The sequence below is a fragment of the Battus philenor genome, unplaced genomic scaffold, assembly GCF_028537555.1.
Source record: "Battus philenor isolate CCGP_79_NKW_IND1 unplaced genomic scaffold, ilBatPhil1.0.hap1 SCAF_29, whole genome shotgun sequence".
In the NCBI taxonomy this organism is placed as follows: Eukaryota; Metazoa; Arthropoda; class Insecta; order Lepidoptera; family Papilionidae; genus Battus; species Battus philenor.
Window position 1 is genome coordinate 4966473 of NW_027181692.1, and position 17165 is coordinate 4983637.

Here is a 17165-nt window from a genome sequence, read left to right on the forward strand (position 1 = left end):
AAGATGCCCCGTGGAGGGGCGAAACACGTGTTGAGTGATTTGACGGTGGCGGTTGTGTAATTCGCATTGTTTGCCGCAAACGCATTTATCAGCGGGCTGACAGGCGGTGCACTTTGTTGCACGACTACCACTGCATGTGCGGAAGTGGCTAAATATTGGTCCTTTTCTTACTTACGTTTACTTCATTTCGCTTACCCGTCCCGATATCTGCAATGCCTGAGGTAGGTTGATAAGTATATTTAATTGTGAAAGTTGTTCTCAGGTCGCCAGGACCGATCGCTGCCCTGACGCACAGGTCGCTGGTAAGACCGCCGAGGAGCTGGAGCTGGAAACGCTTAGCCAGTTCTTCACCAGCGCCTGCAGACCTGGACCTTGGAGCGCGAATGCCAGTGTCGACACAACCCTGAGTATGTGATTGGTTACCATTATTTCTTTCATCGCAAATATAATATAAGATATTAATTATATATTATATTAAGTGCCCCAAAATACTTTATAATTAAGCTGTCAAATACAATACATGTTTATTTACATGTTTCAACTCTATCTTGTATTATTCATTTTAAATACATATCTTTTAAGAAAAAAATGTTTATTGTTAGCTAAAAAATACTTATAAATGGATACTTGTCATCTTTTGAACGAACTAATTATTGATATAACATTATTATAATTTAGTCAACTAAGAAATGAATTTATTATTTGTTATGGTAGGAAGCAGGGTGAAGTATTAATTTTAATATTGTTGTTTCTCTCTTATCTACGGAGGGATATACCAAAATCGTCTCTCCACACGGGAAGGCGGGTTGGCCATCGCAGTGACTTACCGAAAATCTCAGTCCTCCGCCCCTGGACTACCTCTGCTTGATTGTTAATATAATATAAGTTAGAAAATGACCGATATTTAGCCACTTCCGCACATGCAATGGTAGTCGTGCAATAAAATGTACCGCCCGCCAGCCCGCTGATAAATGCGTATGCGGCAAACAATGCGAATCACACAACCGCCACCGCCAAATTACTCAACACGTGTTTCATCCCTCCACGGGGCATCTTCAGGAGTTATGTTACACCGATTAGTGCCAAACACAGAGTATGTTATAATATAAGTTTTTCCTTTGGTGATGAAATTGTCCTGGGACAGTTATTCCTATTTTGAAATATACACGACTTACTATATTAGCAGAAATATATGAACGATTACAAAATTATGTTTCCATTGCTGATCTGCACCCTTAAAGGAGTTCACGATCCTCTTAAAGATCACAACCGATAGATTGAAAAACTATAATCTAGGGTATTCCTTCATCAGCTATAAACGAAGGTAGTCCTATTTTTAACTAAAGACGTTGAAGAAAATCTCCACGAAACAAGATATTCTTTTTGGGCTTGACTGATGAAAAATGCTTATAAGTCCGAAAATACTAAAATAATTCCTCTACATCCATCTTTATTCATCATCTTACAGAGAATCGATTCCGATCGCTATGCTCTCTTTGCGGAGCGAACAGCGACTGTTCCCAGTACAATATAGACATGGGCGTGAACATAGAACGCGTCTCTAACAGCAACCGTCACATCCAGGCCTTAGAGTGCATGCGCACCACAAACAACAGCGTGGCCTACGTCGCCTGGCAGCATGTCCGAGAGTTCTTTGCTGTAAGTATATTAATTCAGGAATGTCATCAAAGTCGCAATGTTCTAAGGTTATCCACTAGTTAGTCTAGTGAACCGGCAAACTTAAGTGGTAGTGGACCTCTTAAAGCCGCTAGAGCTTAAGGGCTCTCAAGTGGAGATGATGAATCGTCGTACCCACCAGGTACACAAAACACTTTGTAAAGGACGACTCTAGATGTAGACCGCTACCGACTGGTCTCATTGGAAATCTATGAGGGAGGCATATGTCTAGCGGTGAACGTCGTTCGGCTGGAATGATGACGATGTATTAGCAATATGAATACCCAGCAATATCAAGCTAATTCAACTCGAAGTTAAATTATGGAATATCATATATAGTTTAATATACATAAAACAGCGGCGTGGGCTATACCCGAAGTATCAGTGCCGGATGGAATCAAAAACGAGGAGATCCGAAGAAATGCCGACGGAAGGATGGACGTACCTCGAAAAAAATCCTGTTTATAGTTGCAATGGGGGTACATCGCTTGTCAAACAATCGGCGGTTGGTGTCCGATAGGTTCTCTCTCTCTGTGGCCATAAGATGGTAAACGCGGAGTGGGTAAGCACCCACCAGGTGGACTGCTGGCAAAGTCAAGGTAGCAAATCGCTGGATGCCGATAAAGCGTGGCTATGTAGTGTAGTGGCCATTGTAGTGGGCTTCTATCAGCTGACATAATGAAGATGATGATAACCCACTTCTAAGACCTGGACAATAAGACGCAACAACTAGTCCATCTCGACCAACTCGTGTCTCTTTTAGTAAACAACGAGTCATTTATTATGTTTGCCCATTGACAATCACATAATTTCAACAAACTATTAGTTTGTAGAGAAAGTAAACGGTAAGAGATCACCTACCTGCTGGTCTGATCAAGTGAACTCAATAACTGGACTCTTATTTCTCTCTTCTTTATCAGGGTAGAGTAGCTGGTAGTATAAAGAACCTACTATTTCTCGTATCACCCGATTACGGCTTGACGTTGATTAATGGGAAAAGATATGTAGAAGTTATAACATATAAAAAGATTACGCTCTTAGTATGAACTTGGTTTCAGATTCGTAATCCTCAAGATGCGGAGCAATACTCAATTCTTTGTGAAGACGGATCCCTCACACCTCTCACGAGTGCAGTGCTGGAGAACCTGACCTCTCCCTGTGCATTCGTCAGACAGCCCTGGAGCGCTATCGTGGCTTCTACGTGAGTACCATTTTGGAATAATTAAATTTATCCGTTACAAATAATTGGATGAGTAATCTTCAAGTAACATACAGTTACAAAGCACGAGTTGCAGAACCCTCTAGACATTAAATACGGAACCCTAGGATCAAGAAGTGCCGTAAACACGCATGACTTTGTTCAGTTTTTATAAATTTTTGTGTACGGTTCTCGGAAATTCTAACCGAGTACAATCTAGAACTTACTAGAACCTTATCCTTAGTATAAATAGATGTACTCCCCATGTCAACAGTTCAGTGTTGTTTTTTGAGTTATGAAATTAAGATCTATGATCAGTGATACGAAGTGACTATTTGGCAAGTTATTTGGACAGTGGTTTCTTAAGCGACTTGGAAGCGTAGTTTGGACTAAGCAAAAGTATACTTTGTGTTAAAGTAGGGTGACGATCTGATTTGTGAATAAAGGACTCCTTGTGAACCAGTGGTGTTCCATTTCGAGTCAGAATCCACAGTACATAACAATACTTTTATTGAAAGCTGTGTAATATATATTCTTATACAATAAAAGATAAACGGATGGCCTCTTGGGACTTAAAGTTAAATTATGGAGGCAATGGACCAGCAAGTGCAGACGACCTGGTTAAGGTCAGAGGACACTGACTTCAGATTGCTTCCAACTGGTGGAAGCCCATGTCCAGTGGATCTTACGGCAAATAATGATGGTGATGAATTCAGAAATATTATCGCAGTGTACCGTAAAACCTCCGTGGTATCGCTAACATACCATCGGGAGGTTACTTGCTATTGCATTGCACTAATGCTAGTGTTCGTAGAGTATTTGAAAACATTTTCCGAAGTCGTATTAAAATAAGCAACATTAGCTTGGCAAGGGGATAGGTGAGGTTGAGATACACAATTAACAAACAAATATACTTGGAGAGATGTTCACACATTATTTTATTATACAATTTTAGTAAAGATTACAAACTTACAACTATTACATACAGTGTTTAAAATAAATTATATATAATATAATGGTCAAATCTTTTATCACACAAGCCTTTCGATGATGGAAAGCGTTGTCGTTTAATGTAAGACATACGAAATATCTACTCGACTGTTGGATCTCCTTCTTCATCTCTTCGTCACAACTGAGGGTTGTAGCCAGGCGTGTCAGCTTCTGCTATCATATTTTTCCAGACTGTTTTATTTTGTGTAAGTTTTTAGAAACTATGTACGGATGTTTTGCGCCCTTTGGAATTAGCACAATACAACGAGTAGGTAACCATTCTCTGACCCTTTTACTTTCCACATTGCCATCAATTCTTCTCCAGGTTAAGAGCTCCTATCGCTCCTCAAAGGATTCTTAACATTCGGCGCGAACACCACATCTGGAATCTATAGTTTATTTTTCTTTGTATGTATATATGTATGTATGTATGACAGTATATACCCGACTACTACCCGAAATTTATTCTTGTATATCCAAAACATGTTAAAAAAATTGCATGCAAAAAAATTGCCGTGAAGGATAAGACTGCCTATTGTACTTTTTTATCTATTATGCAAGTACGTATATATTTTCTAAGGTGCGCATGTTGGTTCGTGATTATTTTCGAAACTTAAGACCCCAGCGATTATGCATTTATCATTTTTTGTATACATGCTTTGCTTGGTTACATAAGAAAGAGTGAAAACGATAGGGTTAAAATTTAGAAACGCCATCTAGTGTCGAATAGAGGAATTTCATATCTTGTATTGACATTAAAATAAACTTAATTATTTATATTCGTAAAAGTCTTTTTTTAAGCAAAAAGAAGTGAAAAGACGATCATAAACAAAAATCTCTGGCGCTTTTAAACGATTCTTATAAATAAATTATGCCTAAATGGTTGGTTACAAAACATACTTTTTTTAAATTATTCTGATTTTTTTCTCAAAATTTTTTTTGGTTGTTTCGTGTTAGTCATGTTGTTGTTTGAATTTTTATATGATTTTTATTTGCATGTAACGTTGTCAATTTTTTTAACGATTCAAAATTCCAAAATACGTCTGATAAAAATAAAAAATAAATTGAATATAAAATAAGTAAATAATTAAAGGGTGAAACTTTTTCAACTTTGTCAATGTCTATGCTTATTCTCAAGGAATTAATTCATCCACCAGGTCTGTAGCTTCATCAGTTCAGAGCAGTTTGACCAGCTGGTGGCCAGGAGGTGCAAACCCTGGCGGCAACACCTGGCAAGCGGTTCTCTTCAGCGGCATCATTGGAGGCACCAATGCTCGTGTTACCTTTGAGGAATCTCTTCCATCACCCGCGAATTATACAGTCGGAAGTACGTGAGAATAACTTCAATCTGAACTTTTTTTAAACACTTAAAGGTTCTGGTAGTACGCTAATTTGATCTTAAGTAACCATTTTAATTAAAAATTTGAAATATCTTGATTCAAGTACACGCCCTTTTTTATTGGCGAGCGGTGCACTTTGTTGCAAGACTACCACTGCATGTGCGGAAGTGGCTAAATATTGGTCCTTTTCTTACTTAGGATGAACTTCCGCAAGGTAACGCCTGATATCATTAATTAAATAAACAATAATTAAAACTATCGCGTGTACAATAAAATACATGCGGCTGAGAGAAAATCCTTTAGTCTCTTATTTGATATTAATTTATAATATATTAATAAGCTTTTAGCGAAAGATTTCAATGTCTTATACAATTAATGCACAGTGTAATTCTACTGTATTGTATCCCGCGAACCGAATCCGTGACCTATGATCGCAAGTCCCAATTCTTTACCGCTGAGCTGCCACCACTTGTTTTCGTTCCTTGATTTAACGAAGATATATTCTAGAATAATTTCTCTAGTTAATATCAACGACTTTAAGTTCATAAGTTTGAAAATGAATAAAGAAATACAGAATCTTTATAAAAATTAAACCTTTTTATTCCAATATCTGCATAATTTACATTTTAAACGTTTTTTGGTGGTGTTATAACAATTTACTTATCCAATTTGGTACTGATATTTCAACGATTTATAAAATAATATATATTCTTGTTTATAGTTCGAAACATTACCAACATCGACGCAACTGCCTCTTGCCTGCCGGCTCGCCGCTGGTGTACCGTCTCCACCAACGAACAAACCAAATGCACCTGGCTACGAATTGCCGCATACACCCTCGGTATTGAACCAACAATCTCCTGCCAACAGAGGGAGAACACTTTTGTCTGTCTGCAAGATATCAAAGACGATCGCGCAGACTTCATAGCCACGCCATCGAACTACGGATATCTTTCTAGACAGTAAGCGTTAAACCTTGTTAAGATCTTCGAAAGATGATGGATCAGCGGCGTAGCTATGGTATTTGAGGCCTCGGGCAGATTGGGGCTTGGTGCCCCCCCCCCCCAAAATTCAGAACAGAATGTAGTTAATATATATTATTTTTTTGACATTATTGCAAGATTATTTAATCTATTTATCATTAAATAATCTTGCAATAATGTAATAATTTATTATTTTGTCATTTAGGGCCCTTTTAAAAAACACTGTGTTTTGCGAATGAAAGGATTAAACACTATGTATATTATAATTTGTAACCGTTTATTTTTTTTAATGTTCATATTATTCAACAACTTTTTTAGCACAAAAATAGTAAAATTCGATATTCTTTATATGTTATTTACTTTAATTTATGGCTTTCATTTTTCTTTTAACATTTCATTATACATCATTAAAAAAAAATTCAAAAAAATTATTTTCAACTTTGGTGCCCCCCCTGCTTGTGGTGCCTAGTGCGGCCGCCCCGCTCGCAACCCCCTAGCTACGCCACTGTGATGGATGTTGGCCGCTTTTAATAAGCTCTATTGGAACTCTATGGGAGAAGCGTTTATCTTATAGCGGTTGCCTTTGGCTTAAATTAAAAAGCGTCAAACATGAGACATAAGATAGACGATCATTTAATATGATAACACATTTGTAAAACAATAGCACTATTTAAATCTTTAATGTTTTTATTTAATTTTTAATGTTCCTCTGTGTTTGGCACTAATCGGTATAACATAACTCCTGAAGATGCCCCGTGGAGGGGTGAAACGTGTGTCGAGTAATTTGGCGGTGGCGGTTGTGTAATTCGCATTGTTTGCCGCATGCGCATTTATCAGCGGGCTGGCGGCGGTGCATTTACAGCACGCAACTTTTCTTACCTATTAGAACTTCATCAACACTATGTCAGCCGATAGACGCTCACTGCAACGAATAAACCATCGCCGATCCTTCTAGAACATTTTATTAGAACACAACAGTTTACATAATAAGGCCTTTAGATTATGAAATGGAATACTTGTGAGGCGATCCCTAAAAGAACGAAAGTAAGCGACTTAGCCCAGCGGACTGGCAAGTGGGAGTGGGAGTATGCAGACCATATAGTACATGGAATGGATAGCCGCTAGGGCCTTTATTCTAGAGTTGTCCACAAAATCAGGCCACATAACGCGCAGAACAAATTAACGCTGAAGTCTTCAACTTCTTGGGTGGAGACCGCGCACCAGTAAGCACGGCGTAGTACCTTCACCTGTAAGATAAACACGACCTCAAGGAAAAGGTCTCACCGGTCTTATTGTAAATCTATGGGTGAGGCTTATACTCAGCAGTGGACGTCCTGCGGTTGAAATAATGATAATGATGGTGTTAATGAATTTTTCTACTACTGTAGTTCTGTATTACGGATATTGTGAAAGTAGCCACAAATAAATACTCGTGAGTTTATTATGGGCACTTCTCAGATCTGGGCGCGTTGAGAATCCTAACAGTTTTAATTTAAAGGATGCCACACGAGGAAAGCTCGTTCTGATTTAATTTTATGACATTGAGCCCTTATGACTTTCTAATGGAGTACACAAATAGTTACTGTAAATAATCCTATGTAGATAATAATATTCATATTATAAATGAATTAAAGCGGTCCCGAAAGATTCCATACTGTCCATATTTATTAGCATGTTGTAGTGGGATAGAATAAAATAAACGTATTTCGGACTTATCACTTTTGATCACTTCAATTTTTTTTTAAGAAAAGTATTATTCTTACTATTTTTTTTAGATTTTTTATTATTTCTCTACTTACGAACATATACATATCCTTGTGCCTTAACGAAAATAAGTTAAAAAAAATAACTCGATTTGGCCAAGTTACTCTCGAATGCGAATGATTTATAACATTTGGGAAAAAATATTTATATATACAAATTATATAAACTAATTTGTCAGCAAAAAGCTTAAACAACTGTATTCAATCTCCCTGTATAAAATGATTTATTGGAATGCAAGAGGCCAATTACTTTCAGTACAAAAGGACTGCAGAAACAGATCTTAAACAATAAATAATATTTATATATAGTAATCTGAATTTTGAAAACGCTTCTTCCTAACATAGCACCATTGTTTCTGAAACTATTGATTTTTGATAAGTAGTGTCATGTTGTTAGCAAAGAATCTATTAATTTAACCCTTTAAGACTTTTATATCCATAACCAAACATCCTGTAGATTGCACCACATAATAATATAAGTAACTTACAGGCACTACACTCTATCAGCGGTGAAGTTGGTGCAGAACACACGCAGCAACCCTGCTGCCTTCTCGCGGGTGGCCGCGCTCGTCAAGTCCTCGCAAGAAGAGATCACTCGCTTCGAGAACTTAAGAGGAAAGAAAGCCTGCTTCCCGGAATTCGGTGGCATTGGTAAGAATCCATTCATTTTAGATACATCTTATTGCTACACTATCTGCTTTATCCCTTCATGAATAAGACTCCCAGAGATCGCTAAAGAGTACTTCTCTCAAAGACTACGACCTCGTAATTGAATAGAAATAATAATGCTATGGATACTATAAAGATAAATGCATTCAAGCAAACCGGACAGTCAATCGTGTCATTTGCAACACATGCCAAAAAACAAATATCTCCAACAATCTGCTAAGACTCCAAAGGTTCCTTCTCCCTCCTTACTGACAATTCTAACCCTCCTTGGAACATTTGTTGCGCACCTAATTACTTGCCGATCTTTGCCGATGCTTATTACTTTTTCTGAACCTGATCAGAACTGCGCAAGGGCCTGGGGCCTCGTGGTCGCCGTCTATCTAATATACCATTGACAGAAAGTTTTTTCCAAGATTTCACCGTTTATTCTGGCTATGTGATAATAGTGACAAGAAGAGTGGACAGTCGAATAACCATCAGTATTCGCTGATTCTATGAGCAGTCCACGGAATTTCTTTAATGCTCCCAATTAACCCTTTCCTTACCGCAGTCCGTTTCGCCATAGTGACGCTACTGAACCGGGCATGTGCGCCGCAAAGTGTGTACATTGCATGGCAGTAAGCCGATGTTCGAATTTTCTCATTTGCGTTTCATATTTAAAGATTTTACTAATATATTAATTATAAATAGAAGTTAGGATAATTCTTAGTAATTTATTTAGTACATTACAAGGGGGATACCGGCTAACTTTGGCGCTTGTACATACGGGTCGTCCAGAGGACGCCGGCTAACTCCGGCGCTGGTAAAGAGTCCCGGTCTTCGCTTTTTACGTCTGTAGCGTTCATGTCTCCGTTGGCCACTACGACAGTGGCGTAGCTAGGGGGTGGCGAGCGGGGCGGCCGCACCAGGCACCACAAAGCAGGGGGGGCACCAAAGTTGAAAATAATTTTTTCTTAATTTTTTTTTGAATGATGAATAATGAAATGTTAAAAGAAAAATGAAAACCATAATTTAAAGTAAATAACATAAAGAGAATAACGAATTTTACTATTTTTGTGCTAAAAAAGTTGTTAAATAATATGAACATTAAAATAAAAGTAAACGGATACAAAAATATAATATACACAGTGTTTAATAAGCCTTTCATTCGCAAAACACATAAAGTGTTTTTTTAAAAGGGTTCTAAATGACAAAATAATAAATTATTACATTATTGCAAGATTATGTAATGATAAATAGATTAAATAATCTTGCAATAATATCAATAGAACATGAACTAGTCGACACTATTGATTTTGAAAATGTGATTAATGACTTTGCAGGCCAAAAAGCGAGGAATGTTCGTTTTTAAATTTTCCCAATAAATTTTATTAAGATTTAATGTTATTTTATATATATTTATTATTATTTTGAACCAAAAAAGTATATATATACTACATTCTGTTCTGAATTTTGAAATTATTTAGACTCTTTAGGGGGGGGGGGGGCACCAAGCCCCAATCAGCCCCGGGCCCCAAATACCATAGCTACGCCACTGCTACGGCCATAACACTTTTGTGTTAAATCATTTCTGTGCAATTGTTCCTCGTGAATTTGTTCGTGCTCGAGTGGTATTTCTACCCGCTAACTCGTGTATATCCACAGATAAAAATATGTTTTTTGCAGTGGCCTTCTAAGAATTGTCAAGTCTATGGATCTTTAGGTATGTTTTAACACGTTCACTGCGGGCGCAATTTTGAAGAACTTTCAGCTGGTGCGGCTGAGGTCGAATCAGCAAGCAAGTCAAGCATGTCAAGCTGAACTTCCTAGTAGTGCGGTTGAGGCCTTTTCTGCCTCATGTTTCGGTTGAGTGTAAACAGCCGCCGCACTAGAGAGAAAACACGAGTTTTACGCGCCGCACCAGTGCAAAGTCTACCATGAGGCTGAATCGGCCTCAAGCCGCAGTGAACGTGTTAAGAAATGTAATGTCTACGTTATGTATTCGCAGCGTACATGGCGTTCGTGAACGCGGCTCAGGAGCGCAGCGTGTTGAGCGCGTCGGAGTGTGACTACGCACGCGCTGTAGGAGAGCTGTTCAATGGCACCTGTGCACCAGGCGCCGTGGACGCAGCCCATGCCCTCACCGACGGCTCTGTGAGTATTCCAACGACTTCTTTAAACAAATCATCATGTCCGCCGATAGACTCCTATTGCACCACACAGGCCTCCCTCAAAGATCAGCAAGATGACCGGTCCTGCGCTGCACGCGTCCAACAACGCTGTGTCTGCCGGCTTATGACCCACTTTTGATCATAGCCACCGACGATTGCACGACGTCAAGTCTTTAAACATATAAATTAAATAGGTGATTGGCCAATTATATTGGATTCCACAGAAAACTAATACAGTAATACCCCGCTTTACGTGAGGGATACGTTCTAAAAAAAAATCGCGTTAACTGAAATTCGCGTATAACGAGGTTTATGATTAAACATAGTCAAAAATTATTACAAAAAAATGCAAATCATTTTAATCAATCACTTTAATTCTAGGAACACTTTATGCAATACATACAAAAAGATTACGCCACACCCCATTCATACAACTAATTTTAACTTCCTTCCAAGCCTTCCAATAAAGTCGATGGACTGGGAATTCCCGATTCTTCAAAGAGAATATTCAGAGAAAACGGGGATCCCGCGACCATAGAGAAGTTGATGACTACATTATATTTATACGCACTCTTTCGCGTAATTCGAGGCATTTGAGCGCGAAATTTGCAATTCGCGTTATAGTGAAACCGCGTATAACGGGGTCGCGTAAAGTGGGGTATTACTGTACTGACCTCAATATGTATGCAAAAAAGTGTAAACTCCCAAATTATTTAATTATGATAAATCATAATCAATACATTTTAGACAGTCATATACATGTCTAGTTATAAATGTAGAAAGCCAATCATCCTGTAAATTTTCCACGGCCTTATATATTGGATTAAAAATTAACCCCTCTCCCCCTCCATTTTCCAATAAGATAGGTTGGAAGCGACCAGTACCTAGCATCTTAGTTAACAAGAGCTGCCTGTCCATTTAATGAATAGACGTTACGCGATCAGTTTGTCGGTCTTTGGTCTTCAGAACTTTAAGACCCCAGCTAGTATCTGTTTTACAAACTACGGCCCGCCTATTGCCTGTTCAACTTGCCAATATGCTTAACTATGTCGGTTACTCCCGTAGTCTTCAAGAGTTTGATTTTTGAAAACCAAAATCAATAGTCGTCATCTCAAAATGTATTGTATCCCTCACATACACTAAAAGACTTCACATAAACATTCTAGTTAACAATAGTTTTTACATATTCACGTATTGGTATAGTTCAGAGGCCGGCAACCTTTTAGTTCCTTAATAAAATATTTAATTAAACGTTCTCTTGCACGAATATAATTAACAATAAAAATGTATAATTTTTTTTGGAATTTATAAACGAGTCATATTTTTTTTAACTTTTTAAAAACTCAGTATGGTTAGTTTAACATTTGTTTTTTTTTACTTATAAGTGATTAAATGATACCGTATACATAAATTATATCTAATTTGTAGTTAACAAAACACTGCTTACATATGAAATTTTAAATTTTTTTTTTTTTTAAAAAAAAGGTTATATATGCAAGTTCTATTTATAACAAGAAACATTTTATCTCTTTAAAAACTTTGGAATACATTCTATTATCATTTATTGATTTTTTATACTCTTCCGACTCAATAGGTGGCTGTCCTGTTGTATAGTTCATTAATAAATTACTTTTCTGAAATCATTGTCTGTATTAAAATTTATATTTAAGAACCGGATTACTTTTTATGAAATCGGCTTTTGAACAAATAAATCTGATATATCCAATTAGCACCAAACGCAGCATCTGACATTCATCTGTCCTAATAATTATAACATTACAAGGCTAAAACAATATATTTATTTCAGAGTTTCGACGCGACCACTCTGTGCTCGGTCTGCAAGTCTGCTATCACCGTGGTCGGAAACTTTTCTGAATGTGAGTAATCGTTTGTTTTGTGACGAATATGTTGACCCTAGGAAGTCTACAATCTGTTGATGTAACCCAGAGGTTGCCAAAGCGATTCAGGAATACACGAGAGACTCCAAAACGGTCTATCAACCCTAACAAAAAATAGAGGTTATTCGTAAACGGGATCTACGACATTTTATTCGCTTTTATAGGTGAAGAACTAAAATATTGCCTTGGCTTCACCTATAAATGTAGGCAGATATTTTAAAAAGACTTGCAAAATTCCGCTGCAACAGACCAGACGTGCAAAAGGACAAAATACGACTTGTGGCGTGTGTGCCTCTTGGAAACTATTAATTCGTGGTTGGAAGTCAACCGCAACGCAAATTTTCATAGTTAGATCTAACCTTTAAAATTTTTGTAGACTTGAGAATATAGAGGGGTGTTCGTTAATACAGGCCCATCGTCCCGTAATAGATAATTCGATGTAAAGAAAAACACTCGCCGGTTGGTTAAACTTATATAATATCACAGAACAAGAAATCTCAATCTGAGTTACAAGCATTTCCTTTGTTGAACAGCAGTTGAAGCGACAGGACCGCTCGGTAGCGCGGCGCGTCAGAGAGAGGGCGAAATGTACCGAGTGTAAGAAGGGGCATGCAAAAACAGATGCGTTCAAATGAACGCTACAATATGTTAGAAGTGTAGTTACAGGGGATCCGCCGGAGCCAGCTAAATTTTGCAAGTGGTCTATGACGAAAAATGACTAAGAACCTAGAATCTAAGCTATTTATTAGTTTATTCATCCTTTTTACAAATTACATGAAGGCAGATTAAATGCCTTTGGACTTTCTCTACTAGTCGTACTTACATATGAAATACATTGAACAAAAGACCCCACGTTCTTACGTCACTGTGGGCTCTCCATGAACTGACTGAGGACTCTAAGAGAGCATCCATGTTTTAAATATCTCATGAAGGAGTCGAAGTGGAAAGGAATGTCTATATAGTAACCAAATTTTTTCCTCGTGTCTATATGAACAAGATGATTGTTATAGATTTAAAAGGATTGAAAACCTGGATGATTATAGCTTATTTGTCAGCAAAAGTATTAAATCTTTTACACATATTTCCAATCATGTATTTAAAGTGAACACTTTAAAATAGTTTACATCAATTTATTTTATTTCGGAATGCGACAATTCGATAATTTTTAAGAGTACAGTCTGCAGAGGACAGATAGATCAATAATTATTTTTAATTATTTTATTTATTTATTTAATATTCTTTATTGTACACGATAAGATACATTTAATATTATCACACAAGGCAATCTCTTACAGACAAACATAGTATAGGAAAAGGTAAAAGTACTAATAATGGGTAGTTTACGTGTACGAAAAATACATATTCACAAGCAAATGAACATAAACACACATACTTAAACATACATGCATATGTATATAATATATATACTTATAAGAAATAATGTTTAATACATATTATAAATAAAAACATCTAACTGACTTCGAAAGAAACAGAAGAAGAAAAAGAAATTGAATAACAAATAGATAATTATAGGTCTAGTAAATGGTTCTTGACCATTTTCTTGGAAATAGGTAGTAAGTTAGCAAAAATAATATATATATATATATATATAAAATGATAATAATTAGTTAGTTTTAATATGTAGTAATTCGATTTACCAAAAATAATTTACATCATTCACCCCTTTAAAGCCATTACACCTATAAACAATCACCCTGTATATTGTTTTGCAGTCACCTGCGCATGGGATTATAGCAACCTGTACTTCGGTAACAACGGCTCGCTCGCTTGCCTCGCGGACCCGGAAACACACGTCGCCTTCGTTGAAATGCAGAACATCGACTGTAAGTATTTTCATCATCATCATCATCATCTTCTTGCGCTGCCCGCATCCAGCAACTTCACGTGACCCTTCCTTACCTCACCGCGTCTACCGGTTCGTAGATACCACTCGAAAACCTTTCGGCGCCAGCGACTGCAGCACGAGCGATGTCCCCATCTAGTGACACTACAGACAAGCAAATCTTCGAGCTACGTCGGTTACTATGATTCTTGGTTGATTGATGATGATTCTTTAACTATAAAAAATGAAAGATTCAAAAATACAGTATAAACTTTGTTTTGAAAGTCTACATTTTACGGATAATTTTTTACTAACTTCATCATCATCACCATATCGGCCGTAGGAAATCAACTGCTATACATTGGCCTTAGGTTAGATTTGCAATAGGAGCGGCAGGAAGCGGTCTACATCCAGCGTCTTCCTAAAACATTAACAAGGTTATGTGTCCACTTTGTCCGTTGACGTCCTTAGGTGATAAAAAACGTTCTGTCTATTCTTTTTTTTCTTTATGGCTGCCGTTTTTGAGGGCCACTCGTATCCTCTGCTTCGTGTGGGGCAAGAACGTTACAGTTTTGAAATATTTTTTTTAGCTTTCTTTCTTTACAATTTCTTTTTCTCTTTCCTAGTATCATTCATATTTTCATTCATTCAGTTTATCTTGTCTATCATTGTCCATCTTAAATATGCGAGTGTGTGTGTGTGTGTGTGTGAAAGATAAATAGATATTTATGCTTCATATACAACTTCTACAATGCCTTGCGTATTGGAGCGAACTTAATTATGAAGATATTATCATAATGCTGTAGTTTAATACAAAAAAAGTTCGTAAAATAAATAATATACTTTTTAACATGCCATTATACTCAATTTGATTACATTTACAATGAAATTGTGATCTTTTTTATTTCTTTTTTATTGTTATTGATATATTAAAGTGAAAATAACATGAATAAATGAAAAATGTTCTGTTTATAAAATAGATAAATAGAATCTTTTGTTGACGGATGATTCTTATACAATTTTCAGCTGCAATAACGTCGCTGGGACTGCAGCAGGATCAGTTCCGTGCTCTTTGCAGAAACAACACACTCGCCCAGTACAACGGAACAGCGATCGACCGTGATTGTCTGCTTGCATACGTGGTTGACTCTGAGATCTTGACAAGAAGGTGATTATACTCGTAATGACATATGTCCATAAGAAAATAAGAAAATAAAAAATAAGCAACAAAAATAAACATTTCTAAATATATTATTTTATATTATTTTTGACAAGAAATATCATTTTTAGGTGAACAAATTAAATAAAAAGTTTTGTGCTCAAGGAAATGACATTAATATTTTTTATCAATATAGATATATTGTTAATGTGTAATATTTAATGGAATCAGGCGTTACCCTGCGGAAGTCCAGAACTAGACTTTGTGTTTGGCACTAATCGGTGTAACATAACTCCTGAAGATGCCCCGTGGAGGGGTGAAACACGTGTTGAGTAATTTGGCGGTGGCGGTTGTGTGATTCGCATTGTTTGCTGCATGCGCATTTATCAGCGGGCTGGCGGGCGGTGCATTTGTTGCACGACTACCACTGCATGTGCGGAAGTGGCTAAATATTGGTCCTTTTCTTACTTAGTGTTTAATTTAACCATTCTAGATTATTTTTTCGATATTTAAGATGTTGCTTAAATATCGATGTCTTTGTTAATTTTAAAAATTACTATAAATTATTATGGCGACCCAAAAAGGCATTGGTGATGGACTTATATGGATTAAAAACGTTTCTTATAGTCTCTAGCCTAAGAGAAAGTATGTCCCTCTGTTTCTTTACCTACGAAAGTCGACTTCTGTTAGTGGTCATTTTTAACTGACCTTAGTTTGGGAGCATTTACGCTAAAAATCCAATTTTTAAAATTTCCCAGATCCGACGCTCTGCAGAACAGCCTCAGCGTACTTCTAGACCACCTGGACCTGTACTTCGGGTACAACGCGGCTACTGGAACGCAGCACATCAACCTGGAGATGTACTCACCTTTCGACGGGATGAACGACCTGCTTTTCAAAAATACTGCTGTAGGCCTTTCGCCACCGTCCATCGATACAGCCAATGAACCAGCTAGGAACTACATCGAGTTGTTCCGGCACCTGGACGCCTGCACCAGCGTGGCGCCTCCAACACCTGGGCTCGCCTCCCGTAACCTTTACTCTCTGTTCACTCTCTTCATCTTAGCTTTAATTAGTCGTATTGTTTTTTAAAAACCGTTCATATTCTTCCAATTATTTTTAGTTTGGCCGTCACCTATATCTTAGTTACAAATGTCAGATAGGAGAATCCAAAGAAAATTACATGTTTGTATTAAATGTATCAGCAAATCTCTGAAAAATTTACAATTTAACATGAATTTTATAAAGAAACCTTTTATTCTATGGTTTAGTTTTGTTAAATATTTATTGTAATGGGTAACTTACTTATCTTTCCAAAAATATCCAACGATACACTGCCATACATTACACAAAATCATATGGCACTTACCTTTCTCGCATTAAGTTAATATTGGATAACTTATTTGTACTTGAATGTTGTGTGACAATATGTGAAGGATCAGTGTGAACCAGTGTTTATATTTTTATGTCTTTTCAAATAAAATTACTTTTTATA

The 17165-nt window shown here is 37.0% G+C and overlaps 1 protein-coding gene across 1 annotated transcript in view; it reads left to right on the forward strand.

The window, feature by feature from the left end:
- LOC137926286 (transferrin-like) overlaps positions 1-17165 on the forward strand; it is a 28386-nt gene extending 11221 nt beyond the window's left edge. Inside the window, exons 5-15 of the mRNA XM_068769882.1 lie at positions 263-407; positions 1469-1659; positions 2736-2878; positions 5023-5192; positions 5927-6167; positions 8442-8602; positions 10608-10753; positions 12578-12647; positions 14402-14512; positions 15538-15679; positions 16429-17165. Coding sequence (XP_068625983.1) covers positions 263-407; positions 1469-1659; positions 2736-2878; positions 5023-5192; positions 5927-6167; positions 8442-8602; positions 10608-10753; positions 12578-12647; positions 14402-14512; positions 15538-15679; positions 16429-16762 — 1854 coding nt within the window. The 3' untranslated portion in view covers positions 16763-17165. The remainder of the gene's footprint in view (positions 1-262; positions 408-1468; positions 1660-2735; positions 2879-5022; positions 5193-5926; positions 6168-8441; positions 8603-10607; positions 10754-12577; positions 12648-14401; positions 14513-15537; positions 15680-16428) is intronic.